This window comes from Motacilla alba, chromosome 4, assembly GCF_015832195.1.
Source record: "Motacilla alba alba isolate MOTALB_02 chromosome 4, Motacilla_alba_V1.0_pri, whole genome shotgun sequence".
Classification (NCBI taxonomy): Eukaryota; Metazoa; Chordata; class Aves; order Passeriformes; family Motacillidae; genus Motacilla; species Motacilla alba.
The window spans coordinates 10,879,842-10,907,580 of record NC_052019.1 but is presented as its reverse complement, the minus strand read 5'-3'; the positions used below and the strand labels follow the sequence as shown (position 1 = coordinate 10,907,580).

Here is a 27,739-nt window from a genome sequence, read left to right as displayed (position 1 = left end):
TTAGTTTCTCCCTAGTTGTTTTCAAACAATGTTTCCTCCATATTAAAAGACTTCATGCCAGTTGAGAACCAGAAGACTGTTTGGCACTTACAATTTGTCCTTTTGCTGTGATAGAGAAGAAACAGATCCCAGCTCTGTGCCTGTACCTTGCAGTTCATGTCCTGCCAGTTACAAAGAATCAGTGTAAGGTATCCTTAACTTTGAAGGGCATTTTCCAGCTTTTTAAGACAAGGTCACAGTCTCTGAAGGGCTGGAGAAGTAGGCAAGACAAAGCTCTTCATATTAACATAATATAGTATAAACCAAATAGATTGTGTTTGGAGATCATGAGATATACTTTGGAAGGTCTAATGGAGTATGTCGAAGTTGTCCAGGTACTTGAACAGGTGTCTATCATTAAAATGTGTGAGTTCACAAAGCTTTCTACTTTTTTGGCAGACACCCTTACTGTTCTTCCATGTAATCACAGTGAGAATTCCTGGGAGTCTGAATTCCTGATTATGTTGCAGGAAATAGTTAATTTTTGCAGGTTGTTTCTTTTGAAGAGACCCATTCATGAACGAAGGCTTTCAGCCAGGGGAATATATTATCACTTCAAAATTATTTGAAAATTTACATTTCTTGAGGAAGCAAGGTGAAGTTTCTAAAGGAAATTCCTTATTCTGAGCCTGTGGGGAATGGACATGTTCAATAATTTAAGGAAACTAATGGTGATAGATTCTTTTGCTTGTACAAACATTTTACTTCAGTGCAAAGTGTTATGCATTTTAGTTCCCTTTCAATCTCAATTTCTATATTAGTCCTGTGCTTCAAGGCAACTTAAGGAGTATCAGTTAAAATCAATGCTGTCTCAAGGTTTTTCTCATGTTTGTGTATGAAACCTCATGTGAGTTACTTTAAAGCATAAACAGGGCAATCCCATGCTGCAAATGATTTGGAAAATCTTCCATTCAGTAGGGCTATAGGGATGACCCAGTAGTGTGGCAGGACACAGTTTTGTAATTAGTTCTCCAGTAAGACCTTGCAAAGGTTTTCTGGAACTAGAGGAGCACAGGAAGGGGAAAATAATTGTATAATCTGGAGAAAATATGTACATTTCTGACATTGTTAGGATGCACCAGGTCAGACCCATGGCTGGAGCAGGAACAAGGGAGACAGGAGCAATTACAGCAGCCTATGCTGTGCTGTGGTAATAAGTCAGGTACACCTGTCTCACATCTCGAACACTGACTGCTTTGTAGAGTACAGTGCTGTGGAGATGTACAGCCAGTCTTCTTGTGAGACCTGCCTCCATTTCTGGTTTTATATTACTGCTAATGGATATTGTTCTAGCTACTGATATGTGCATATAAATTTGTTGGTTTAGACTTCAATGGCAAACATTTTGATAAAATGTGTTATATCATAACCAACTGTGACTTGAGAAATATCCTGAAGATATACCCTATATAATAAACTTAGAAGCAATAGCTTCTGATAAGTCAACACGAAAATACTCATGTTGTCATATGTTTAAAGATTCCTTACATTCCCTTCTATTACTAGAAGAGAATCTTGAGGATTTTTATTATGAATCAGTGGAAAAATGTGCTTTGTCATGCTGCTTACGCCAGATCTCAAAGTCAGAGTTGTGGCACTTTTGTGAGGACTCAGCAATGTGGAATGTTTTCTGCACATTTGGAGGAGGTGTCCCTGATACCCTTAACTTAGACATAGTTACAAAATGTCATTTCTTAAAGAGAACCTCTGTGTTCTTGGCTGAAACCTTTTAGATTTGGGAATATTACATTATTTCAAAAAAGATTAAAGTCCATAATTTCTTGCTCAGGCAGGGAACAGCTGCTTGCTGGGGTTTTTATTGGTGCTTTACATGGAGTCTTGAGATGTGATACTGTTTGTTAGGTTAGCCATGTAGAATATGAATCATTACTGATAAAAGTAGCCATCAATAACAAAGATGGTAAGTAAGCTGTCAATGCAGCAGGAGGAGCCCTTTGGAAATTCTGAAATTTTATTCCACTTTGACAAGAGCCCTTTTTGTTTCAAATATATGCAGGGAGAAATAAAAGCTGACTGTGATTTAACCTGCTTTCAAGAACAGAGAAACTTCAAAAGTATTCCATTCTGATTATAGACTCCAGAGAAGACTTGGTTGCTTAATTTATGCACAGCTACTGCATGTCTAATGTCAGGTGGGATGAGTCCAGTTGAAAGAGTCAATTAAAATGTAATTAAACTATAATCTGGAAGGCAGGGGCTCTGAGGAAGATTTCTGTCCAGACAAACTACTTCACAAAAACTCCCAGTGAGTTGCTTTGGCAAAAAGGAAAAGTCAGAACCCAAGACGTAGAAGTGGGTAAGAGTTTGAACAGTGTCATTATTTTTCATTCTTTTACATTCTTATAATGCAGGAGCCATTGTGTTCACATGTTCAAATATTGTCATTGTAAAGGATGTAGAAAAAGAAGATGGAAAATTCAAATGCTGGTATATGAACCTTAAACTTAAGAAGTCTAGAGAGGAGCTCAATAAATACCTCGGAGCAGAAAAAAAATCCATGTGCATTGAAAAAAACATCAGTCTGGCAGTGAAATAAGTAAGCCAGAACCTTTGGCTGGATTCACATGAGATTCAAATTTTTAACCTTGGGACATGTTGTTCATATTGATTTGGGTGCAAATCCAGCAGTGGGAAGTTAAATAACAAACAAGTCTTAATCATTTAAGCAAAAACCACACCAAATGTTGGGTTCCTTATGAACCTGCCAGGAAAATACAAGGAATCAAAAGTTATGGAGCTCAGAAATTTAATTTACTGGCTGTAAGTTGGTTAACCTAAAGTAATTGTCTCTCTGGCACTGTACTCCATGAACTCATGAATGAACCTGGATTGATACAAAGAAACTTTATTCATTGATAGCAGCATCACTTTAAAGCCTCCTAATCCTAAGGAGCAGTTACTCCTAAGTGGAGTTGTCATCTCCATTTTCTTTTCAGGCTTTAGGCAACAAGATAAATACTTAGGAGCTGTCTGCTGTAATTGTCTTGTGAAATAACTGAAGCCATGCTCACTTCACCCTTACGTTGAGTCATTCCAACATAAAAAAAAAATTAATAAAGTCAGTGGAATAGCTTCAGAAGTTAGATATTCCTCAAAAAGAATGATGATATTTGAACTTTTGTATAGTGTCTGTCCATAATATGAGAGGGACTACAGGGATTTTTATCCATTATACTTCAAAAGCTTGTCAAAGATGAGCACCATAATTGATAATATCGTAAAAGGAGTTACTTGTGAAGGTTTCATGGATATAAAGCAAATTTCTAATTTGGCATCCTCTGGGAAATCGTGTCCCAAATTATAAGGCATAGAGTATAAAACTAGCTTTGATCTTTTAGAAAATTGACCATGTTGAAGACACAAGCAAATAGAAAGTGTAATTCAGACAATTTGTCATCCAGGGTTAGGATGTGAAGGTATATTTAATGGTTCTGCTCCATAAAGATATGAGAGGCCATATTTCACTATGCTCTATCCACTGGAGGAAAATGGGAGGAATACTGATTTTTTTCCATATGGATGAATGCATGTATTTCTGGGGAGTATTGTTAAAAATTATCTATAAATGGAATTCATTCAATTATAGGTAAGGAGGTAAGGTAAATTATAACATGCAGTTCATTATTAAATAGTAGTTAAGTTTCATGGCAAGAAATCCAAAGTGACATTACAGGTTTTCTTCTGATAGGTTAGAAGAATGGGAGCTTTTCATATGGATTATACATTGTGTAAGTTATGACCCAGGTAAACCCAATAGCACGTGCAAATTGCTTGCTGTCTGTCTCATAGTGGGTAAATGTAAAGACTTGGGTAATCAGAAAGAAAGATTTGGCTATAAAATTGTGATCTTTTCAGCCTTTATGTCTTCTGGAGTTTTGCTTGATTTTTAAATATTGAATTTCTTTTAGATTTCAGCTCATCATTGACAAGTGCTTTCACCATTTAAAGAACCAGATGTTTTCCTTGTTAAAACATTGAGTGTCTCAAAGTGGAACAGAGCACAAGACATCTGACATTCTCTCTGTTGTATTTTCAGAGAATAGCAGCTATAAAGCAGGCCCTGAATGCACACAACATCAGTTTCTTTCTGAGGGGAGGATATTGGATCTTAGTGACTTTAGCTGACTCTGATTCAGGTAAATATATAAAAAAACCTATCAATAGAGCAACTTTCAGATACCTGTTCAAGTTCTAATCATTTAAGGAGAAAATCTTTATATCAGTATGTATGTGTGCATGTAACACATATGTATGTTTTTACTTGGTACTTGTTACATATAAATAAACACATAAGCATGTATGATTTATATATATATGTTTTTATATATATATATATATATAAATGCATATATGTATAAATTTTCATTTGGTCATTATTAACTATCACGAGCAAATAACTATTTTTTTGATATTTCTATTTTGTCATACCTCGCGATTTGTATCACATGCTTCTTGCTTTTTCTGTGTAAACCACAACATAAAGTAAATGCCTCCATTGTACAAAATAGTGCCCTGAAGGAAGAGCCAACTAGGCTTCAAAAACTCATCTGGTGATCTAAAAGCACTTTAGGTTGCACTGGCTGCTAAGAAAGCAGAACTTCTTTGCCCTTAAATCAGCCATTAACTGCTGCTGTGAGCACATGGGTCTAACACAAGGCTTGCTGCATCTCTGCCATGTATCTCTGATCTTCTGATCAACTAATGGGAAGGTTGCTGTAGGATCTCCACATTGCTAATCCTGTCCTGAGATAAATTGTGTTTTTTCTCTGTTTAAAACAATTGGAAATGGGTTGGGGGCACGGGGAAGTTGTGTGCATTTCTTGCCTCCCTGGAATCACTGTTGATGGAAACTGGTTGAAGAGAGTATGTGTACATACATGTGTGTATTTTAAACAGAAAGACTTTAAAATTATATTTTGACCATAAAGTCCAGCTTTGAGTTGAATCTTTTATGACAATGTCCTGTAATTTTTGTTTGTGCATTATCTCCCATAATATATCCTTCTTTATTAATTTATTAATTTTTTCTTTATTAATTTCAGTGTGTTGTGGGAGAACACCTTTAACCACTATCAATTTTTGTAAATTATGGTGTGATATTTTACCTGTCATCTCTCTGTAGAAAACAAAGCTCTTTTGTCCAGTTTCTAATGTAGAGTTGGTGCTACCATCTCACTGTGGACCTTGTCTGGTGTAAAGGGTTGACATTTGTTAGCCAGCACAAAAGGAATGGAAAGAAGTCCATGTTCATTCCAGGCTTTATCAATGCATGACCTTGATGAGTTCATTTGCTGTTCAGAGCCTTAGTTTCTCCATCTGTGAAATTAATACAGCCCTGTTTTTGCAAAGCAAGTACTTAGGGAGTGTGATCATTTACTATGATAACTTTAGATTCCCTGAAAAAAACCCGAACCACTGAGTATGCAAATAATTAAATCTTCAGGATCTTGGGTTTTGCTGTTTGTTGCTTTCTATTTTTTAAATGGGTCCTCAGTAGCAAGTCACCAACTAATTCTGTGGTTTTGCCTTTCTGAAGAAGCCAGATGGAGTGAAAAGAAGAGGTTGCAAAAACAACAATCAATGTTTTTGATCTGACAATTAAATAGAAAAGAACGTTCAAGAATGTGAATGATGTGGAAGGGGACATGTAAAACTGTTATTTTTTTTATGTTTCAGACTCTCAGAGGATTGGAGGAGGCAGTGGCTACTGGGCTATTGTGGTGCTCTTTGTTATTTGTCTAGTTGCAGTTGGGGCTTTCATCCTCTACAAGTTCAAAAGGCAAGTAAACCTTAATCAATAGATGCATTTTAATAATTAGATTTATCCATAGATTAGCAAGACGGAGCTTGTCATTTATAAAGAAGATTTCTTAAAGAATTGCAAGGAGTACACCACTTTGAAAGTCATATTTTTCTGAACTTTTCAGACATCAAGATACTGCACTGTTGCTTGTTTCACTTGCTGTGATCCAAGATAAATATCAACAATATGGGAGCTATGGAGAGTTTGTTCAATTTGTCTAAATAATACCATCAAGAATCATAGCTGAACTAAAATATTATTCCTGATTAATTCCTTTCTCATTACTCCTAACAGTTATGAATAAGCTAAAACTATCGGGACAGGGAGTGCATCTGCAATGCTGATTAGCTTAAAAAAGTAGTTTTATCAAAGCATGTGGGTCTTCTCTTCGCACACATTACATTTTAATTGCTGAGGCACTGCCATGGAAAATGACTGACAGAAAGAAATTAGCGTTAACTTGGCACTAGAGTGTGTGGAGGGAAGAAATATTTCTGCTAGAGATATTTCTTCTGTGGAGCATATTCTCAAAACTGAGCAATGCCAGCCTTGGACAGTCTGATATCTCTTTAGTTTGCAATTAATTTTAATTGGAACTGCTGTGCAATTTAAATAATTTGTTCTTGTTCATGGGACAGTGTTATCATTGTCTCTCCTACTGGCATTTCTGTATCTCTGGGGCATTCAGAAGCTGTTGGGTTTGAGCACACTGGAAACAAGCCTTCATCTTCATCTTCATCTTCAACTCCCATTGTCCTTCCTCAGTGAGAATTCGTACTGATTTGCCTCATTTTTTAGGGGGTGATTTTTATTTAAAATAAATACAAGTTTATAGAACTACGAGCAGCATAAAGTTGGTGACAGTAGTAGATGAAGCTAGAATTAAGTGTTTGTTTAGCTAAAGGATTTTTATATCAATAGAGAAAACCCCCTTTTTGTTCAAGAACCTGAGTTTTTTAGAGTTCATAGTGACTGATTGCTTTAAAGGACAAAGCACAGAATACTGTATCAGACTGTGTACAAAGAAATAAAAATCCATTTTGCTCTTTTAGGTGCCTGAAGCAAGGAAAAAACATAAAAATGGTTGATGTGATGCAATTATATTATTTCAATAGCAATACAATGGAGAATTTTCTGTTTGTGTTTTGATCATAAAACTTCCTTGTGATATCTTTTAAAAGCTATCTAATTTATATCTTTTATTAGCTCTTAAATGAGAGCAATTAAATAACAGTCACAATTTCTGCATGGTAGAAGAAGTATAAAATATTCAAGAAAGGAATAGAAATATATTCTTCCTTGAGTTCTTTCTAAAATGCTCTATGAACCATCGCTTTAGAAGTAGAGCTTTTATTAAGGAGGAAAATACAGTACAATTTCCAAATTGTGAGCTTTAATGACTCTTGCACTTCTGTATATAATTCATGAAAATCATTTGCATTTACATTTTGGGGGCTGGGGGTAATTTAGATGCAAGTGAAGACTATTGTGAGATATATTCGAAACTTTGCCAGTAGCCTGAAAACTGCTGTTGGCATTGATGAATGACCATGCAGTAGTTTTCAATTTTAGTCTGTATCTTATCTGTTTCTGAGATATTTGAAAGAGTCCTTTTTAAATATTACTGCTAAACTTTTCAAAGTTGACAATTTTTTGGTTGCATCCTTCATTTGCTTTTTCTTTGTCAAAGAGTATTGAGTACCTAATCAGTGCTATGTTTCAAAAATCACTTTTTCCTCATGGGCTCCCTGTGAACTCCTGTCCCAGCAAAATCTTAATCCCTTTTACAAAGTCTTTCCTGTGTTTATGGAGATGGTTGGTGCATTGCTGGATCCCCATGGAGTGCTTGTTGGGAGTACAGTCCCTTTAAAGTCAGTACAGTGAGTATGTAAGTTTACAAACCGGTCCACAGGGACTGAGGCTATGAAATAAGTGTCCTTTATAGATATAAAAGTTGCAAGTTATAATACATTAAGGAGATTTTTCACTATTATATGCCTGGGTATTAAAAATTAATTTGCTGAAAGAATGCCATAGGCAATACAAAATGTTCAATTTTAGGTGATAATTTCAGAATTACTGTGGCCTATGGTAACTCAGATAACTTGGGGAAATAGAAATATTATTTAATTCCACAGAGAAATTACAGATGTGTAAAGTGTTGAAATGATAATACTGTCCATAATTATGATGTATGATTTACAAACCTAAGGAGGAGATGGAAGACATTTGATGGTACCTTCCCTTCATTCATGTAGATTAATAGAAGGGTTAAAACACCTTTTTCCCTACCCTGGTGAAATTTTTCTTGATTCTAGTTTTCACTACGCTGAATGGGTCTACAGGACCTGCAGCTCGCATTGGAGCACAGGCAAAGCAGGTGGCTTGCAGGAACACGTCTGGGGCTGCTTTCCCTCTCTTTGCTGGCTCAAAGTTAAGTTTGATACCTGCAAAGATGCAAGATGGAAAAACTGGCTTGCAAAATAAAATGGTAACTGGATTGGCAGGGAGTTTACAGCTTCGTACACAAGAGTATGTAATCTATTTTCAATGACAGAGTTCAGGACTTGTGATGAAAAAAGGAGAGAAAATAGCAGGCTTTTGTGTAGACCTACAGCTTTGATAGAAAATGGCAAAACATGCCCAAACTGCCCCATGGTTTCTGAGCGCTGAAACATCTGTCCCCAAGCATGGTCACCTGCCCAAATTACTCCTGAAATCTATAATTTTAGGATCTGCTGGATAACTAGAGCTGTCATGGCTGTCTAGCTAATGATTGGATGACTGTAATTCACATCTTTTATGCCCTAATCTCAAATATTTAAGCATTGACTAGGAAGACTGCTGCCCTCTGTTTTTACATGCTGTAAAGTTGCAAGTGTTTATCCTTTCATGTCCCCATTCCGGAAATTCATGCACCCCCCAGTTTATCTGATGGTTTCTTTGTGCATCCCTCCACTTCCAGAAAAACTGGTGCTGGAGTCCCCAGAGCTGGTGAAGTGACTCCTGGCAATCCCAAGCATGGTTCATTGTTTTAAACAGAGGGGGGGGAAAAAAAAGGAAGAATCCAAAATGTTTTGAGAAACACAGGGGTTTGATCCTTTGTGATCAGAGTAGATAAGGACTTCAGATTAGGGCTATTTTTACTCCGTATATGGCAAGTAAATTTTAAATTATAAATGTGATGGGTTTTTAAAAACCAATTGTAATGGTGTTCAACAAATGAGCTGTTTGGTTTATCTGAGCTATTGGTTTAGGTAGATTAGGGGAGGAATTTTGAGCCTGGCAACAAGGAGCAAGGGGTCATTCTTTGCAGGTGAGGCAACCATGCCTGTGCAGGAGAAGCAGTGCTGCCAGCAGGTGTGGGTGGTGGGAAAGCCACCAGTGAAGCACCTTTGCCCTGCTCTGCTCTGCTCTCACTTCCTGACTATGGAAGGCACCACAGAGCAAGCACCTCAAGCAAACAACGTGTTGCAATACTCACTAGAATGCTCCAGTTGATTAAGCATCCAGGTAAAATGGACTGCAGCTGCTTCTTCGGCCCACAACAATATGAAGCAGCTGGGAAATAATTTTGAAAAATCCAGGGCTATTTCTTAATGTGGATCTGGGATCTGTGTATACTGTTTTATACCATGCCATCTTTACTAGATTTGGTTCAGTAAAAACACATTTCTTCCATTCCCTTTGAAACTATGTTTGTATTTTTTTGTGGTTTTCAAGTTGCTGTCCAGAAAAGATTTCTTCATCCTCTCAGAAGAAGCTTTATGGTGTGGGATCCTGGGCAACAGTATAGAGAAGGGAAATAGCACTGTCTGCACCAGGCAAAGTGGAGGAAAGGAAAATTATTTTTTAGCCACATCAAAGCTACCATGTAATCATCATGCTACTAGCAGAAGATCTGAAATCATCATTTTCTTATTTTTCATTTCTGTATAATAGCAGGATAATAGAGTAGCCAAACCACAGCACATAGCTGGCTTTTGTGCTTATGTATTTTACCTGGCTAATTGCAGCAAATTCGATTCTCTGAAAGAGTATGAAACTCTTCACCTTTTAATTTGTATGCAAACTACTTTACTACTTAAAGCTGCATGCATTATTTTCACAAATCACCATGAATCGTCTTCACCCAGATTTATAACATTTTATGTGTATTCCTTTTTTGCCTGCTACTATCAAGTACCAATTTTGGTAAATGAGCCCCCTCTTGGGTCATTTCCACAATCTGGAGCAGAACTCTGTTATCTTTCTGCCTCATTGACTTACTATCTCATTTTCAGTCTCTGAAGAAAAGCTATTTTTTTCCCCACCTTGCTTATACTACTTTTATGTTCCATGAGAGCAAGCTTAGTCCCAATCCATGCCTTTTAGTGATAAAAAACAGGCACTAATTTAATGTTCCATAATATTTTGTAAAAATATCCTCAGAAATCAAAGTAATAGCATGCAGAAAAGATTTCAGAAATGAAAGAGGCAAGTATATCAGGAGTGCCTTAAAGCACAAAGAAATCAGTCATCTGAACATTTATCCAAACATAATAAAGTCAACACCACAATAAAGTATTCTTTTTAATGGATTATTATTTTTGTTATTTTTATTTAAGTTCCAAGAAAATACTACATTATTCCATATTCTTTGCCATGTGAACATGTTCATATTTTTTATAGTAAACTGAATTTTAATCAAGCCTCTGGAAAATAAATGAAGTTTCATAAAGGCGAATGACTATTTTTTTCCACAAAGAAGGAATTGAAAGCCAAATAAACTAGGGCTTAAATGAGTAAGAATCAATATCACATCCCCCTCCTGCTGTTCCTTCCTGCTGAACATTTTTAAGTGCTAACAGTTTGGGGTATGAATTGATTAGAATTTGTGAATAAAGGAAGGAAAACAAAGTACTTCCTAGAATATCTTATAAAAGGTGTAGGACCTGAAGAGCTTAGTGAAAATCATGTGCTGTGATGTTTTTTAGTAGTGGTATGCAGAATTACATCTCTAGCTCATATTTTTATGGTCCTCAAAGCAGGCATAATATTTCTTCCTTTTCATGATTGAAATAAAATGCTACAGGAAAAACAAAAGGAACTAAAAATGTAAACCATGGAGTGCTGCTCAGAAGAGGTAATTGTCTCCAGTGATGGATGTGAAGCACATGCATTTTGCAGATGAGTTAAATTCCCAAAGAAACTATTGCATATTCTTCTTGTCTGTTCTTCTAAATGTGCTTTCAATTTTCATATTGCTGATACAAATCTCTTGGGTCAAATTTCGTGTCTTGTCATGTTTTCACAGTAGCCTTTTATGTAGACCCAAGAATTTCAGCTCTGCCTGCTTCAAACAGTTACATTGGACACAAAATTAACTGCTTCTTGAAGAAGAGCAAAGCACATCAGGGTACAGTAGAGTTTTACCCTGTGTGAGTAGGGGTGGCAGCCTCCTTCCTGCATGTTCGAGCAGCAGGAAGCAAAATTGCCAGAATCAGGCCCATCTTTAGCGAGGCTCCAGGAACCACATCCTATTTCATCCCACAGTGTGGTCGTCCCTTGTAAATAGAATATCTGGCACATGTGTTAAAAATGCCTTTGAAAGTGCTTGGACTGTCATTTTCTTCAGGGTGGTTGAGTGTGTTCCTTGTAAAGGTGAACTACTATAAAACACAGAGAGATCTCTGTAGTGTGTAAAAGGTCTAATGCCTACAGTGTATGTCTTCTCAAGGCCTGTGATATTCTCCTTCCTCCAATCCATTCAGTGTTACAGTATTTTCCAAATGTGAGAAGCAAAGGAAAGTGTGGAAGTGCTGAGCACCTCAGCTTTATACCTTCCCCAAGGGATCTGCTCTTCACAGAATTGGGCAGGATAAGGCGAGTGAGACATAACAGCTCACAATTTTTTTTTTCTCCTTTTATTCCCAAACCATAAGGAAATGGTCTTAGCAACAATACATTTAATGGTTGGTTGTGAATTTGAGAGGTTTCTTCATTCTTCCTCAATATATTTACTAGTATGTGTTCTGCTCATGGTTATCTCTAACTAGTCAGCCATGCGGGAGCCGTGAGTTGAAGCCTCAGGATTTACACCAAAGAACACACTTTGTTAACCTGGTTTCATAGGCACTTGTCACACTAGCAGCTCCTCTCCCTTTACTTAACTGCAAAGGTCTGATGTGCCATATGGCTTTGAGATGTTGAACATTTTTATTATGTCAAAATTGTTTTGATGATGCCATTGATGCTTCTCCAATCTGTCAGGAATAGTTCGGAGAAGGTTATTATAATTATTGTAGAAACATATGTGTCAATTCTGCAGATGTGTTACAGAGACATTCTTCTGGGTTTTGTCTCCCTTAGGCTTTTGATGGTGGACTGAAAGTGAGCAGTTTGACAGGTTTGATGCAGGTCTGATTGAGAGAATAGTTTTCCACATGATCAGTTTCATTACCAGACACATTAAAAACAGTCTGGAGTTACTGGCCCTAGAGAAAAAATATCAAAATTAATTACCTAATGTATTTGTTTTGGTTATGAGGAATATCCTTCCCTCTTGCAAAATGGCTTCTTTTATCCATATAATGAAAGGAGAGTGATGCAGTGCTTGGCTTTATGTGTGTATTTTTGTTGGAGGAGACCTTAGACCTGTTGAAGTGATCACAATAACACAGCTTTGTGTCAGACCTTCTTTCAATCCTTGTCCTTTTCCTTTTGGCTTTGTACTGCTTATAAATAATGGGAAAAAATACCTAATTTTTATTTAGAGATATAACTCTGTGTGTGTGTGTGTGTGTATGTATACACATACCTATACAGATATGTGTGATTGTGTAGATATATTGGACTCAATTTATCTTTTGGATTGCTCAGATTAAAGGGAGGAGATTATCTTCAGTCATCTTTAATTTTTTAGTAAGTTCAATTTATTTTCATTACTTTGATGCGATGGAAGTTGTTTTTCACAATAGCTTGTTGCAGTTAATTTTTTTATCTCAAACTAAAATGGTGCCCCTTCCTAAAGACACCTTCTTGAGAAATGGCATTTAAAACACATCTTCTTCAAAAGCCTAGAGAAAATAGAATAATCTGTATATTTATCCAGCTTTTAAATTGCTGCTGTAATGTGGAGCAGGAGATGGTTGCTTTTAGAGAGATGCCTAAAAATTAGTGTCACTTTTTCTATTCTCTCACTGTCTAAAGGGGCTCAACAGAAACCACAGCTGTTCAACCCTGTTTTTTTTCTTTTCTTCTCTTTGTTTTTCTTTTCTGCCCATTGTAATAATCTGGCTTTAAGCACAGACTTTGACAGCCATGATCTGCTGTCATGCTGCTCAAGCTGTCAAGCAGCTTCTGGCACTGTAGGAAATGGAGCTTAGAGCCTGCAGCTCCCTAATCTGAAGTGTCTGCTTGATGCTTGGGAAAGGATGTCCTCATGTGGCTAGGCAGACTGAGGGTGAACACAGCTACAGCACAAAGGGTATGGCTCTTGAGGAATGTTTAAACCATAAAATCTGTTGCAAAGCTAGCAGTCTCTGATTTTTCCTTTTGAGTTGACAAAGTCTAATTTAAACTAATCTAGTTAAAAACCCCATATCATCATTAAGTCGTAAGCCTCCCAGTCTCAGCCAGGGTGATAATTTAATAAGATGCTTTTTGTTTCTCTAGATTCCAGTCAGAGTGAGTGAATTATTGTCTCTTCTGGAGTTTGTCAAATTAATCAGTTCCCAGTCCAAACTTTATACCCTGTCTCCTTCAGTGCTGCCTGCTAAACTTAACCAGCCACCCCTGCCTTGTGCTCTTATTGATGCTTGTTTATGTTCTTACTCTTTCCCCCTTGGTCCTGGCCTCCTAGCTCTTCAGTCTCTGCTCCTTTCCATTCCCTGTCTCCTGGACTTCTCCTGACTTTTCCTCCCTGACCCTGACTGACTGTGAGTGCCATCTGATGCTATCACACTTCAGTGTCAGCCCACCTGCTCAGGGAGGTGTGATGATGATTGCAGCCAAGCTTAATGTATGTGAAGACACCTGGGACCAAGAATAAACACCCACTGGGCCCTTTTTTGCTTGAATTCTTAAAATAGGTTTTCTATGGCTTTAGTAGTTTTTTTTTCAGCATTGCTCATTGTCTGTTAATCTTAGAAATGGATGTTTAAATATTATGTTAGTCTGAAGATCCTAATAAGGCAGTTACATAAAACCGTGACAGAGAACAAAGAGTTGGTAAGTTTAGGTTATAATCGCAAAATTAAGGAAGGATGGGATTGGTGATGACTTTTCGTTCTGGAACAGCTTTGCTCTGGTGGAGCTCTGGTCTAATGCCACTGTGTGTGTGACACAAAAGAATTACATCCCAAAACTTTTTCTTCTTGTCCCATTCAGGAAACTGCCAGGCAGAAATGTCTACGCCCAGATGCACAATGAAAAAGAGCAGGAGATGACAAGCCCTGTTAATCACAGTGAGGACACCCAGAACATCATCCAGGGTGAGGAGTTTATTGATGATGATCTGGACTCTCAAACACTAGGTAACGCAAGAGGTAACTTTGTTTTTAGCTTATAAATTTTCATAAGTAGTTGATTTTAAATTTATGTTTGTTTTCATTTTAATTATTTTTCATTTTCTGTTCAGTCTCAAAAAGATGCAAATGGTGACACCAGTAACAAGTAATTATCTCAATCACCTTTTGGCTTGCTTGAGATACAGGCTAATGTATGGACGATGTGTTATATAAAGCATGAGTACAGACTCAGTAGTTTAATGTCAGGAGACTGACTTGGACAATTTTAGAGATAAATTATATTTGGTAGAATGGGATATAATCTGCAACAGTTGAATTCACTCAATAATCCCTGAATTAGTGGAAAATTGAGTTCAGGCCAGAAGGATTTGTAGAGTCAATGCTTCTGTGATTTCAGATGGATTGTATGGAGATCCATTGCTTTATTTGCCTTCATATTCCAATGGCATTTAAAGTTCGTTTTTCTTTTTTTTTATTAGAAACATTAAATTTATTCATGTATTAAAAGTATCATAAGTCTTCCTTAATTTAGCTGTTGATTTTCTAGTATTCATGAGGTGGTTATAAAGAACCCATGAGTGAAACTTTCTGTGAGTATCTCAGTGCAAACGATTTCAGTGTCAGGTGGATGTGTATATCCTGGCACCCTGTAGTTAGTTTTAATGTAACATGGATTTCTAATCTATAATACATTGTCTTCAGACTGCTTGCAGGTCACAGTCTGAAAATTGTGGGACAATGTAAACAACACCCAGTTCCATTTCTGAAAATTTGTGAAAATAAATCAGATGATCTAAAGCTTTTGGGATTTGTAGCGGTAGATTGATGGCATGAAAGGCAATTGTAATGACTTTGTGAACCCCAAGGAAGAAGATGTGTTTTAGCTGCACCCGAGGTAGCCTGGGCAAGACAGAACCTGGTCTGACAGAGATTTCTTTAACTTAGGTTTCACCTCTTTTTTTGTTGTCGATGTCTTTATTTTCATTTGCAGAACTGTATGCTGCTTCTAGGTCCTTGGAGGTGTTAGCTTTGAACACAAGGGAAGAATCCAGCCTCTTGCTTTGCTTTGTGTATTTCTATCTCTTCTCTGACAACCTTGTGTATAAGTATCAGTGCTTTCATTCTAATTTTGCAAGACGACCTTTGTTGCTCCCCTGACTTTACCGGAGTTAGTTCCAAAAACAAACCTGAAAAAACAAAGTCTATGTTAAATTTGTTTGGTCATCTCGTCTCCAGGGTCTTTAGAGGAGAAGCTGAATGCTAACAAGGTCCTTGCAGACATGCCTATTAAAGTGGAGCATTCAAACTCCTCTAGTAATGGACGAAAGCATGACTTCTTTCAATGGTAGAAAATACCCTATTTAAAAGAAGGCAGCTTGGGATGCTCTAATAAAGAAAAGCTACCCTGATTTCTAACACATTTAGAATTAATCTCTGCTTGCCCTGCACTTGTTACTCAGAAAAAACAAAAATCTTCCATCTGAGCAGAGCATTATTTTTGGGTTGAAGAGTACAAGATCATGATGTTTTGATGACATAAGAATGTAAATGCGATTTTGAGGTGATTTGTGTTTCAGTCAGGCTGTCTGCAGCAGGAGACTTTCCAGGAGAGTGTAAAAAGCTCCTTTTTGTGGATCATAATAATTTGTATTTGTCAGCTACTGTACAGCTTTTAGACAGAAGATGTTATTTAATACATAAAACTACACTCCTGCTCGCTCTACTGTTTTGTTATTTGCAATACTTTCCTCTAGCTCCGGTATTGCTCAGTACTGCCAAGAAAATATTCCTGTTAATGATACTCTATTTTATCTGGTTTAGACTATGAAACATGTTATAATCCCTGCTTTATACTGAATTTTGGTTTACTACATTATTTGCAGAAGGTTCCTATGCTATGGAGATCCCTTCTAGTTCTGGTGAGCTTTCTCCCTCCCTCTTGGGAGATGTCAGTAGCTGCCTCCACTCCATGTGCAGCAGGGAGTTACAGGCCTGGGTTTCTGATTGTTCTCTCTCTTCTCATAACTTTTGAATTTCCACAGTACAGTATTTCCAGACTCACCCATCCACTTTTTTTGTTTTCTATATATTTTATGTTGCCTACTTTATCGCAACCCCCACCTTGGGACTCCTCAACACCATTACCTTGCAGTGACTCCTTCTGGGAGAAGTGGCAACTTGAACAGCTACAGAGTTCCCTTATTGCTGATGCCGGTCAGTGTCCAGTCCCAGGTCAGTGGCATGTCGAATGGACGCCTCAGGTTCCATTCTCCTCCCTCACCTGCACCCCTCGAGACAACTACACCTTTATAGGCCACAAAGAGAACCAACTTATGCTGTCACTGGGACAGAAACCCTAGGAATTCACCACAAATCCACCACCATGAGCAAAAGCTTTGTGCAAAAGTGTGCTGTAGGTACATGGAGCTGTTGCACCAACCTTCACCTGACCTGTTGTTTGATAAAGACACTCTCTTATGCAATTTACTTGTCTCTGCAATAAAAGGGGGATTTATTGTGGAGTACCTGAAATGCACTAATGTTGGCCTTTTGTTTCTGTATTTTCCTAGGCAATCACTCAGGCGTGGTTTTGAGCATCAACTCCAGAGAGATGCACAGTTACCTGGTTAGCTGATATTTGCAGCTGAACACAAAAACCGAAAGACTCTTCACTGTACCGTTTTATTTTTCCCTGGTGATGTCCCACAATTGCAAACATGGCTGTAAATTCTGATGGAGAGGAAGTTTCTTATCAGTCCTGTGGAAAAAAGCATCCATCATCAGTTACCAAGGGTGAAGGATAACATGTCTTGTGTTCACTCTATGGCCTGGGAACTCATTTCAACTGAAACTCAAACTATGGTAGCAAATTTGTAGCCCTAGGCACCTTCAATGCCACCTTGTTTCTTTTCTGTATATGCTCTATTTCTTTAGGTTTATTTTTAGAATGATTGACTGTAACTTTTTAATTATATTTTTAATTGAGGTATTCAGTGGAAGGCTGTGAGTCTTCAGCCCAAAAAGGTGATTTTTACACAAGTGACTAGACCAGAAAAGATGGTTGATCACAATGACAATTTTTTTAGTAGGCCAAGTGTTTCTGTACTGGGAAAGGACTGAGAGAGAGACAAATGCACTCCTAGTTGAGACCAGCTCTTAACTTAAACATGTGTGAGACAATCTAACAAATTTAGTCTTAGGCCCTTCTGAGGATTAAAGGAAGTAAAATGTTAATTAGGATATCTTGTAATATACAGTAATGCTCTTGTAAGTGTAGCAAGTTCTGACAAACTATCAGCACCAGTATCTCCCCTCATCCCATCACATGTGAAAGAAAAACACCAGCTTGATGCTATTTCCAGACCAGGTGCCTTCACTTGCGGACAGTCATTTTAGTTGCTCTTTTTTTTTTTTCTCCTGAGCAAGCCCCTCTAGGATGATGGCAGCTTCCAGATGAGTTCTCCTGTTCAACCCTAGGCTGGTGGCCTGTCTCTTTTTAAATTTCCAGAGAGTGTAAATACCTCTTTTACACGGTTTTCTTTGTATGGTTATTTTTTTAAGCTTCCTATAAGGGCAGCTGTGCTGGGTGGGTCAGAGTTCTGCTTTGGGAAGGGCTGGGTAGCACTGCCATCTCCTTCTCATGGCATCCCTGTTTGGGATTTCCCCTGGCATTTGCCCTTGCTGCTGGGAGTGGGCAAACCCCAATGTGACCTTTTCCACTTGGGTTGGTTTGACAATCCAAAGGGTCTTGGGGATGATGGGAAGGGATTTAGAGCTTCCTGTTTCCTTCCCATCACCAGGTGGTGTCTCAGTCCCTACCACCACTGGCCCCTTTTTCTGCAGGGATGGCAGGGGAAGGGCTTCTGGAGGAGCTATCTGCAGAAAGGCTTGTGAGTCAGGTCCTTGTTTCCTAATCCCAGTTTTGTCACTTGGGTCAGAGTTTCCTAGTCTTGACCTCTGCATGCCTAGGGAATGACAATGCAGTGAATCCACACTCCTCTTGTCTTTTCTCTGTGGTTTATTTTAGCCATGCAGGAAAACAAGTATGGTGTGGTGCCGTGTGGTGTGGTGAGTTTAAATGTCTGGCATCCTGTGTGTCACAGCTGCCTGGGATTAGGATGCTTCTCTCAGAAACCTATATAATCTCTTCACTTTTTGCCTTTGATAGAGAATAAATAACTCTGTACTCACTGAATGTCATACTGATGCTAGTGACAAGCTCACACACCACCTTGTTAAAGAAGGAACAGAGAGTGCATCATCCAGAATATGCAAACAGAAAATAATGAAGGCTAGTCAAATGGAAAAGAACTGTCTTAAAATCAGTGTATGCATTGGAATCATTCTTCCATGTAGCTGTGAATATAGAGCACATTATCATCAAATGCAGCAGACTGGGAGGTAGTAACTCAGTGTAGTACTGTAGGCTCTCATGAACCCCATAGGATGTATGAGTAAAGCACAAGAAAATCTAGATTATAAACTTACTGTAAGGAACTAGGTGGAGAAGTTAGAGTGAAGATTCTGAAAAGCACTTGCAAACCGCTCAGGAAAACAATGACAAAAATTGTTCTAAGATTTCTGCCTATTTAGTTGTATAGTGCCATGTAAACTTATTAACAGAGAATCAATGCCCTGGCTGGCTGTTGTATACCAGACTGTGGAAATCTAAGGTCTTAAGTGTATCTGAGTCTGGGTTTCTTGAAGTGCATATACAAAACATGCTGTGAATTGGAAACTCTTGGGATCATTGCACCAGGGGCTTTCTCTCCTCACCAGCTCTTCTTGCTTTTTCTAGTGGAAATGAGCTGAAGCAGAGAATAAAATAACATTGCAACAATCTTACTTGTTCCTGTGAAATAAATCTGAAATAGGTTGTTTGTATAGGGCAGGTGAGTGGCAAACCAGCTTCATAGGCAAGGAATGGGATGGAAGCTCCAGCTTGGAGTTGTTCTCACATGGTTAGTCTGACTGGTAAAGGACTCTGTTGGAACTAGGTCACACATCCAATTTATGCTTTAACAGCTACTTTTATACATTTAATTCAGGGTGATTTGTGTCTCTGATCACAGGAGTCTTTTGGAACTTAGAATATTTAACTGCTTGGTACTCTAATTAACACTTAGCACAGTGTAGTGCCTGTAATATTTTTTTCCAATGCTTATTAATTTGATTCATACAGCACTCCTGTGAGGTTGGTTTGTCATGTCTTAAAAACACTGTTTTCTAAAGACATGTTGGTATTACCATAACTGTATTAATAATACCCAGCAGATAATAAAGGAAGACTTTGATTTCCCTGCAAGAATAATTTTTAAATTAATTATTTTAAAACTGAGCAAGTATTGTTACCATGTTCTCATTCTTGATGTCTTGGATTATCTGTAAATGATAAGACTCACTAGCGCTAGTTCTCAAATCTTTAGATACACATAAAGAATAAATATCTTTTTATTCCTTATATGTATCTAAAATCCTGAATCATGAGTATTCAGAAACATGGAGTTGCTTATATGCACAAGTGCTAGTCACACATGTGTGCATGCACACATGCAGTATTTGTACATATTTTAGTTATGTTTTTTAGTGGGGAAGGGTGATGTGGTGGCTAAGAAACAGAAGATGACCGTCAGATACCTGGATTCTGTACCCAGATTGAGCAAGTTACTTCCCTTGTATGCTCTCTGCTTTCCCCATGTGAAAAATGGGGCTGATAGTAATTACCTACCTCACAGGGGTATTGTGAGGCTAAATTCATTACTGTTTGTTCAGGATCATCAGAGCAAAATAATTTTGTGAGCATAAATTATTAATGGTTTAACTTTCTTTGTTTCACTTGTAATTATCACTGTTCTAAAAAGTTCTCTACTGAAACCAGCTGCAGTTATGTATAAATGTAAAAAATGCAGAATTCAAAAAAGGTGCATCACTGGTAAAAAAGAAAAAAAAAGGGTAATTTTATTTAAACTGCTATTGGAACATACTGTTGTGTGGTAGCACTGCAACATTGGCTGTGAATTTGCTGTTGCACACTGGTATTGTGAACTCACTTCTCTGCATTGTTATTTGATCGAAAACCTTATAAAAATGGGTACAGTGATATTTATCAGCACTGATATTGAACTATACTGAATCTAAAGTTGCAGTGTACTGGCCTCATTGGTGTCTTTTAGCCTTCTTAAAATCTGATGTTTCTGCAGTTTCAATAACACTCTGTACTTTTCAGAGTGCTCCAAGCAGTATGATCTGAAGCATTCTAACAGAACCATCAAGATTCACAGCTGTTGTCTTTGCTTTCTCTTTTGACATTAAATGTTTTATATGGCTTTGGAACAGCCCATCCATTTAAAGTACCCAGAAATGCTCAGAGGACATATAGGGAAAATGCACACAGTGTTAATTAATTTTTGAATAATATAAGCAATATAAACCAGTGTATATTTTTATACTCTGTTGAAGGGGGTAGTGGAAATGGCTGTGAAGAAATAGAAGGCCTGAGGCGAGATGTTTTTGTTGTTATCCACAATTCACATCCAATTTCTTGGAACTCTTTTATGATATTCTCATTTAATTAAATCCTTCTTGATGCATTTTCTTCTTTCAGTGACTGGTGTAATGAGGAGTAAGCTGTTTATTCATATAAAATAGATGATTTGTTAACTAAGTGTCCTGTAGAGAAAGACAAATCAGTGCTTTGCCATTAGTAGTTCCTAGTGCAAAGCAGGCTGCATCTGACATGATTGTCATGGTTAGCTGTGTTTTCAGTCCAATGGGGCCATCTCTTAGTGGGAAGACTCTACTATTGTATGCTGTATTTTTAATAGAGATCAATAGAAGGAAACTGCAGTAATTTCCATCCTCCTTACACAGATACAAATGTGTGAGAAAAAGAAAATCCTTATGAGAAATTAAATACATGCAGTAGCTTTTTATGATGAACCAGAGGTTCTGATAAGTTTTGAATTTCTAGTGTTATTTCAAGTCAATGTTTCTAAGTAGATAGAATCAATGACAATTTCAGTCATAGATTTTTTCTGTTTCCTATTAAAAAGTTTTGTAATTTTTTCATTAATGAGACTTCAGGGGAAAAGAGAGACTAAACATTTTATTTCATTGCACATCCCTGCCAGTTGGAGTTATTGTAGTTTTTTATTGTATATTGATTGATACCACTATATTGTTGCCATATTCATTTTTATTTCAGCATTTTAAGTGAAAGTAAGTGCCCGTTTGTCTTAAAATATTTGATTTCCACCAGGGCAAAATTTATAAGCATTTAACCTTATAAATCTTGATTTTTGAGATACAAAATTTTGTTTTGTCTTTTAAGTCCATCCAAAAAGCTGCTTCCTGGCTCATTTTCTCTGTTTTAGTCCCAGTTGCACATTGCTTCTACAACTTTCTTCAAGAGGCTGGCACATAGCCAGTACTAGAGTGAGAAAACCTAAAACTTCCATTAGAATGGCATTTAATTGACTATAAGTAAGGTCTTCTCAGACAATTATATTAAAGTTAAGTTTGTATTTTCATGTTCTGTATTTCCTTTCGCATCTTAGCATTTGCTCTCTCGGTGCCATTTAAATGTATTTTTATTCCTGTAATATTTTTGACTTATTTTTAGACTATAATCATCAAAGTGACAAATAACTCAGACCCCTGGTTAGCTTTTGCAATGAATAGCCTAACCCTGCAGTCTTTGGGAAATGTCAAGCTGTGCCCTCTCAAATTTGTAATCTTCTGTCCCAAGGCAGCCCTTCTCCCCAGCTGATCACCTCAGCAGCATTGCCTCCAGCTCTCTGTGCACACTCTGACTGGAGGGGGTGCAGAAGAGTTGCTCCCCAACGGTGGGCTGTTGAGACAGCCTACAACAGCCCATTTCCCCAGTCTGGATGGGAATGTCAAGGAGAAAAAGTTCTTAGTTGTTCCTTCTTTTCAAGTGTATTGCATAAGCAGAGAGGATGCATGTTATTGGGGAAAGAAGAAGCTGTAATGGTACTTCAGGCTGCTCTGGAGGCTAAAGAATGTATCCTCTTTGAATATTTTCCCATTGAAATAGACATGTACAGCAAGATGGTTTCATGATTTTTAATATGAGATCTCATTTCTGTAAGTCTTCAGTCACAGCTTTGTTCCTCCTGTTAAATGGAGTAGTAAATTACTTAAACTGTTAATTGTGGAGCCACGTATGACTTCCATTTTGTCATCCTTTTTCTTTTCATATGTGAAGCTTGTCAGCATTACTGTTTCCAGCTAGTTTATATGCTGGTAGATGAGATGATCTTCTGTAAGACAGTACCTAAGAAATACTGGAAGGCTTAGGAATATGTACTCTGAAATACAACCACATAGCTGTGTGGAAAAATTCTTATCAAAGATCTATCATGGTTTGCATTAAATACTTTTTAGTAGTATCTCTAAAAATACATTCTCTTAATTGCAAACTCTTTGCCTCTCTCTCCTTCCAGATTGATTTTCTTTCAGAGGAACATTTACTAGCCCTGAAAGGAAGTGCATTCTTTCCCTTACACAAGTAATTTTGCTTAATATTTTTACTTTGCAACACTTGCATTTCACACAAACTTTGTCTGTTTTGATCAGCCTTGATTTCTGAGTTTCTGTAGAATTTGCATCTTTACGCTGATTACTTGCAATACAGTGGACTTAAAGCCCTGTTAAGCAGCAATAATACAAGCAGCAGTACCTGGCACTGCTTAAATAAAATGCCTTTTTTGCACGTATATTTAATGGTATAATGAGTATATTAATCACCAGGAAGGCCAGGCATTCCAAATAACTTTCTTAACGTGTCTTATATTTCTATGTTATTTGTTGCTAATTTTAGCCAGCTTTTGATACTTATATTTAGTTCTTACTGACAGTGTCTGCTCTTGCAGATCAAAGCAAATGAATTGGCTTATTCGCGTTTTAGAAAAAGTATTAATTCACACTGCTTATTGATTAAAAGAGTTTAAAAATGAAATCTTTCTGAAATGGTGAAAGAGATATTTTTAATGAGGACAGCTTGTACAGGAAAACAGCAGGCTTATATCCATGTGGCTTTTGAGATATTCTTGTTATGGATTTTTAATAGACTGTGCAGAAGAAGCGTGACCCCAAACATCAGTAACAGGCATGTAGGCAGTTTGCAAATGGTAAAACTAGTCCAAAGGGGAATATTGTAATACACCACCTCTATGTTTCAGGTTCACATTAGGGCCTTTAAATGGTGAAAATTGTAGAATATATTCACAAACAAACTGCCCAGCAAATTGCCAAATTCAGTGGCTCCATTTACTTGTAAATACACTCCTCTCTTAGGGGTTAGTTTTCTGAGATGCTGAAGTAGCAAAGTAACTGTTCATGAAGTCACTTGCATTGTTTAATGCTTCCAAATCTTTGCCAAGTAGCTTCTGAAACTAGAAAAAAAAAAAAAGCCAAATTTCCACTCTTTTCTGTTTCTCCTCCTTTCCCCCCACTCCTGTTTTGTAGTCCTTTTGCTCTTTCATTATTGCTGCTGTTTGTGGCTCTGCCTTGCCTGGCTTCTCCAGGTGACCGTTTTCTACATTTCACTTTTTCTTCCTTGCTTTTTGTTCTCCTTTATGTTACTGTCTGTGTTTCTATTTGGATATGCACCCTACTGTGTCCCAACTGATAGCGAGAAGAATCACAATTTTCCCCATCCGTGCCTCTCCTCTAAGCTCTGCTGTGTTATCTGAGTCGATGAGGTTCCCTGTGCTTTGTGTCACTGCAGGCCATCCTTCCTGTTTCTTTCCCACTTCAGTATCTTTTAATCCTTTCAGCTTTAATTTTGGCTCTCAATTTCGCTGAACCTTTCTGGAATTCTTATATTTTACTTTTCAAGAACTTCTCTCAGATGTTCATCTCAGAGAGCACATGCTTCTAGTTTGAGATGTGGATGAGTAGTAAACTCCCTGAAAGAATAAAAACCAGCATTTCCTCTCTCACCAGTGTATATATTGGTTTTGCCGTTGGTCTGTAGTAAAATTATATATTTAATTGGCAAAGACAGTTATCTGTTATGTCCCAGATATCTTCCTCTGCCTCCTTTTGGGTTACAGGCTGAGACATGGTGTCCCATGAGCTCCTGGAGCACAGCAAGGGCTGGCTTGCTTTGCCAGCCTTGAGTCTGGCAGGTACAGAATTGCAGCAGGGGCAGAGCACCTTGCCAGACCACTGGGCTGCCTTTGTATTTCAGTATGGGAAATGCTGAGACCCAAGCTGAGACACAGCCTTTTGGAGAAATTGTTACAACCCAAAGCTGAAGAATAGGTGAAGTAAAGAGAATTCTTTGTTAATAGAGGGTGGGGAGCAACTTGACTTGACAGGCTTATGGAATGGGTCTGCATGAAACCTTTTCTAGAGGGTGGGGAAAATGCCTTGGAATCAAGTTCCATAAAATACAAATTTAAGCAAAGTCATCAGATATATTTGGCAGAATCATCATGCTGGAGAAGCTCGGAGAATGTAATGGGAGTAAGATCATTGAAAATCCCACAGTATCTTGGAAGGGTACAGCCTGTCTTAGGGAGTGTAAGTGAGAGAGATGTGCGAGGGAGGGGAGCACAGGACTAAACAGGACAAGGAAAAGCAGGGAGAAAATCAGTGTTACCCGTGTGTATGGTTTTACCATGTGGTTGATTTTGTTTTGGTTAAGTCTTAAAGCTTACTTTGAATTGTAATGGCAACTATTTTATTTTGTTGGTTGCATGCAGAGACTTTAAACCATGATTCTAAATTGATGCAGCACGAGGAACATGCAAAATTATCACCATCTCTGCCTATGACTTAAGACAGATCTGACTCGCAGCAACATCCCACCTGAGGTGCATGGAAAAGATGTTGCTTTCGGAGTCGAGATGCCTGTATGTGTGCTCCAGATGATTGGGGCTCATTTGCTAATGGTGTTCCTCTCTAGCACAGCACTGAGCTAAGAGACAAGGGAAAAGAATTATTTTATAGTCTGTGTCTTGCATTTATACTGCTTAAATGTAATTTGCTAGAATGCCTGTATGAGCTGTAATTTTATAATGTTTAAAGAAGATGAATGGAGCTGGTGTAGTATTCCTGAGGGTAAACACCAGTGACTGGAGTTTACTGAACATGTGACTAGGAATTTTAATTTTAGGAACAGAGAGTTCCTCCATTTCATATACACACCAGGCCTTTGAGTACAGATCCTTTTTTTCATTTGTCACTGACAGGCTGTGATTTATTTCCTCGTGGGTGTAAAGTCATGGATTGCGCTTGCTGCAGTGCAGAAGGCTCTGGAGGGAAAACATAATCAAATGGAGAAGTATACTTGAATTCTCCTCTCTTGATCCCAGTCTTCTCTGAGTTGTTTTTCTCTGATTGTCATTCTGTCAAAAAACTGGGTTCATGTTAAAAGGTGATTAACTAATTTTCATCCTCTTCCGTGTGGCTGAGGAAAAATAAATATAAGAAATTTGCAGAGGAATAGCAGATTGGAAGAGGGTGGGGAACTTGATCATCTGGCAGAGTGCTTTGGGAAGCTTCCACATTTTTTGTTTTACTTACCACTTATTTTTACAAATATGTACAGCACCTGTGATTTACCTTTCCATTAAAGTTTGGTAGGTTTCTTTGCAGAAGGTGTTTTAAAGAATACACCTAGTATTCTTTAAAATATGAATACTAGTGCATTGCAAATGTGGGTTTAGGAGGCATCAGGTATTGCCCTTTCTCACCTAAATGAAATTAACTTGGTGTATTAACTTGTGGTATTTATGAAGCAGCACTAGGAACATTGCTTCATCCTAGATTGGAGGAATATTTGGAGACATGAGAGTTGGAATGGGAGAATTTTCCTTTTTAAGAGCAAAGGATGGAAGCCAGTTTATTTACAGTGCATCTGTGGCTGTTCCAGCACAGGCGGGTGCAAAGTCTCTTCATCCAGGTACAGACAGATAAATATAGACTTTGCTGGCATTACCCATGAAAACAAAAGGAGAAAAAAATGTTAATTAAGACAAGCCTAAATAATATTTCGTGGCTAATTAGTGCTGCAGCTCTTGGTAAGTATATGAAAGCCTATAAAATAAAAACTAGACTTGACATATGTCTTGTTCACAAAGATTCACAAAGCATGTCTTGCTACCCTGTTGATAATGTGGAACATCATTTAATTGGCATTGCAGGGCCAAATTCTACCCTAATTTATGGCCATGCAGTTCCACAGACATTATCAGTTCAGCTTTGTGTTACAGAATTTCATCCACAGTGAATTTGGAAAGCAACTGCAGGTTAAAATCAGTCTTCTCAATGCACCTGTTACTCACAGGTTACTCATTGATTTTCACCATAATTTTTATTCCCATTGCTAGCATGAGAGCTCTGATGTAAGCTAATGACAACCAAGGTAGAACTGAATTTTTTAACTGCTTGTGACTGCTTGGTCAGCAAATGCCTAATTTTTGACCAGGGGGTTATTCCACTCCATGTGAAGGTTCTTAGCAGTCATCAGTATGCTATAACCCCTACCTTTAACACACATGGCTACACAGCCCTCTCCTTCTGCCTTTGCACATTCTAGTCTTTGTGAAAACAGAACATGCCTTCTCCTAATTTTGTTTCAGGTGACCTTGACTTTAAGCAGGTTTCTTTGTATACAGTAACAGGGCTCAAGTGAAGAATGAAATAAATCCACAACTGGTGCATTGTCAAAAATGGGGAAAAGTGTTATTTGTATATTTTTGTAAATATGTAACATTTAATGGCAGTTTTGTAGTGACGTGCTGTTTTTGAGAAAAGGAAACAAATATATGTTTGAATATGCTTGACGTAACACTTAACTGTGATTCAATTGCACAAGCAATAGCTTAATCAAAAAGTCTTGTGCAATATGTAGTGCACACACATAACCAAGTATCTGTTAGCGATCCACAAGCAAATTCTTGGCAACTTTTAATAATGGTGATGAACTGTGCAGTACAGATTATCACGGTCTCTTTCAGCTTCCAAACATGTAGCAGGCAAACTACTGTATACGTACCTGTGTACTCCACTGCATCCAAAGGTATGCATTTGTCCTGAGAACCTGCACTCCAGGTTTTTCTTTAATAAAATTTGGTTCTAAACTGTTGATTGCTTTGTTTTTCTTTTGAAGCTTCTCATGGGGTTGTGGAGGGGAAAAGGTTTAACCAGTCCCCAGAGTTTGCCACTCCACTCCATCCTCCTACACTGCAGCTCGATTCCATTCCTAGGGAAAGAGGGAAAAGTCCTTTTTCCTTTTCCCTAGGAGGTGTCTGCAGTGTAGCTGGTGGAGGGTGACATCCTGTGGTGAGACAGAAGCCATGCAGCGGCTGTTCTGTAAATCACTGAATAGAGG

At 37.8% G+C, this 27,739-nt stretch overlaps 1 protein-coding gene across 9 annotated transcripts in view; it reads left to right on the top strand.

Annotated features, from left to right (window-relative positions):
* Nucleotides 1–27,488, top strand: part of SORCS2 (sortilin related VPS10 domain containing receptor 2) — a 538,926-nt gene extending 511,438 nt beyond the window's left edge. Inside the window, exons 24-28 of one of the 9 annotated variants that reach the window (XM_038134561.1) lie at nucleotides 4,097–4,196; nucleotides 5,737–5,839; nucleotides 14,234–14,337; nucleotides 16,526–16,587; nucleotides 16,944–27,488. In XM_038134561.1, the coding sequence (XP_037990489.1) occupies nucleotides 4,097–4,196; nucleotides 5,737–5,839; nucleotides 14,234–14,337; nucleotides 16,526–16,587; nucleotides 16,944–16,967 (393 nt within the window). In that variant the 3' untranslated portion in view covers nucleotides 16,968–27,488. Of the gene's footprint in view, nucleotides 1–4,096; nucleotides 4,197–5,736; nucleotides 5,840–14,233; nucleotides 14,392–16,525; nucleotides 16,606–16,943 lie in introns of all 9 variants that reach the window. The other 8 variants (XM_038134560.1, XM_038134557.1, XM_038134555.1 and 5 more) reach the window with 8 other exon arrangements.
* The last annotated feature ends 251 nt before the right edge of the window (nucleotides 27,489–27,739 follow it).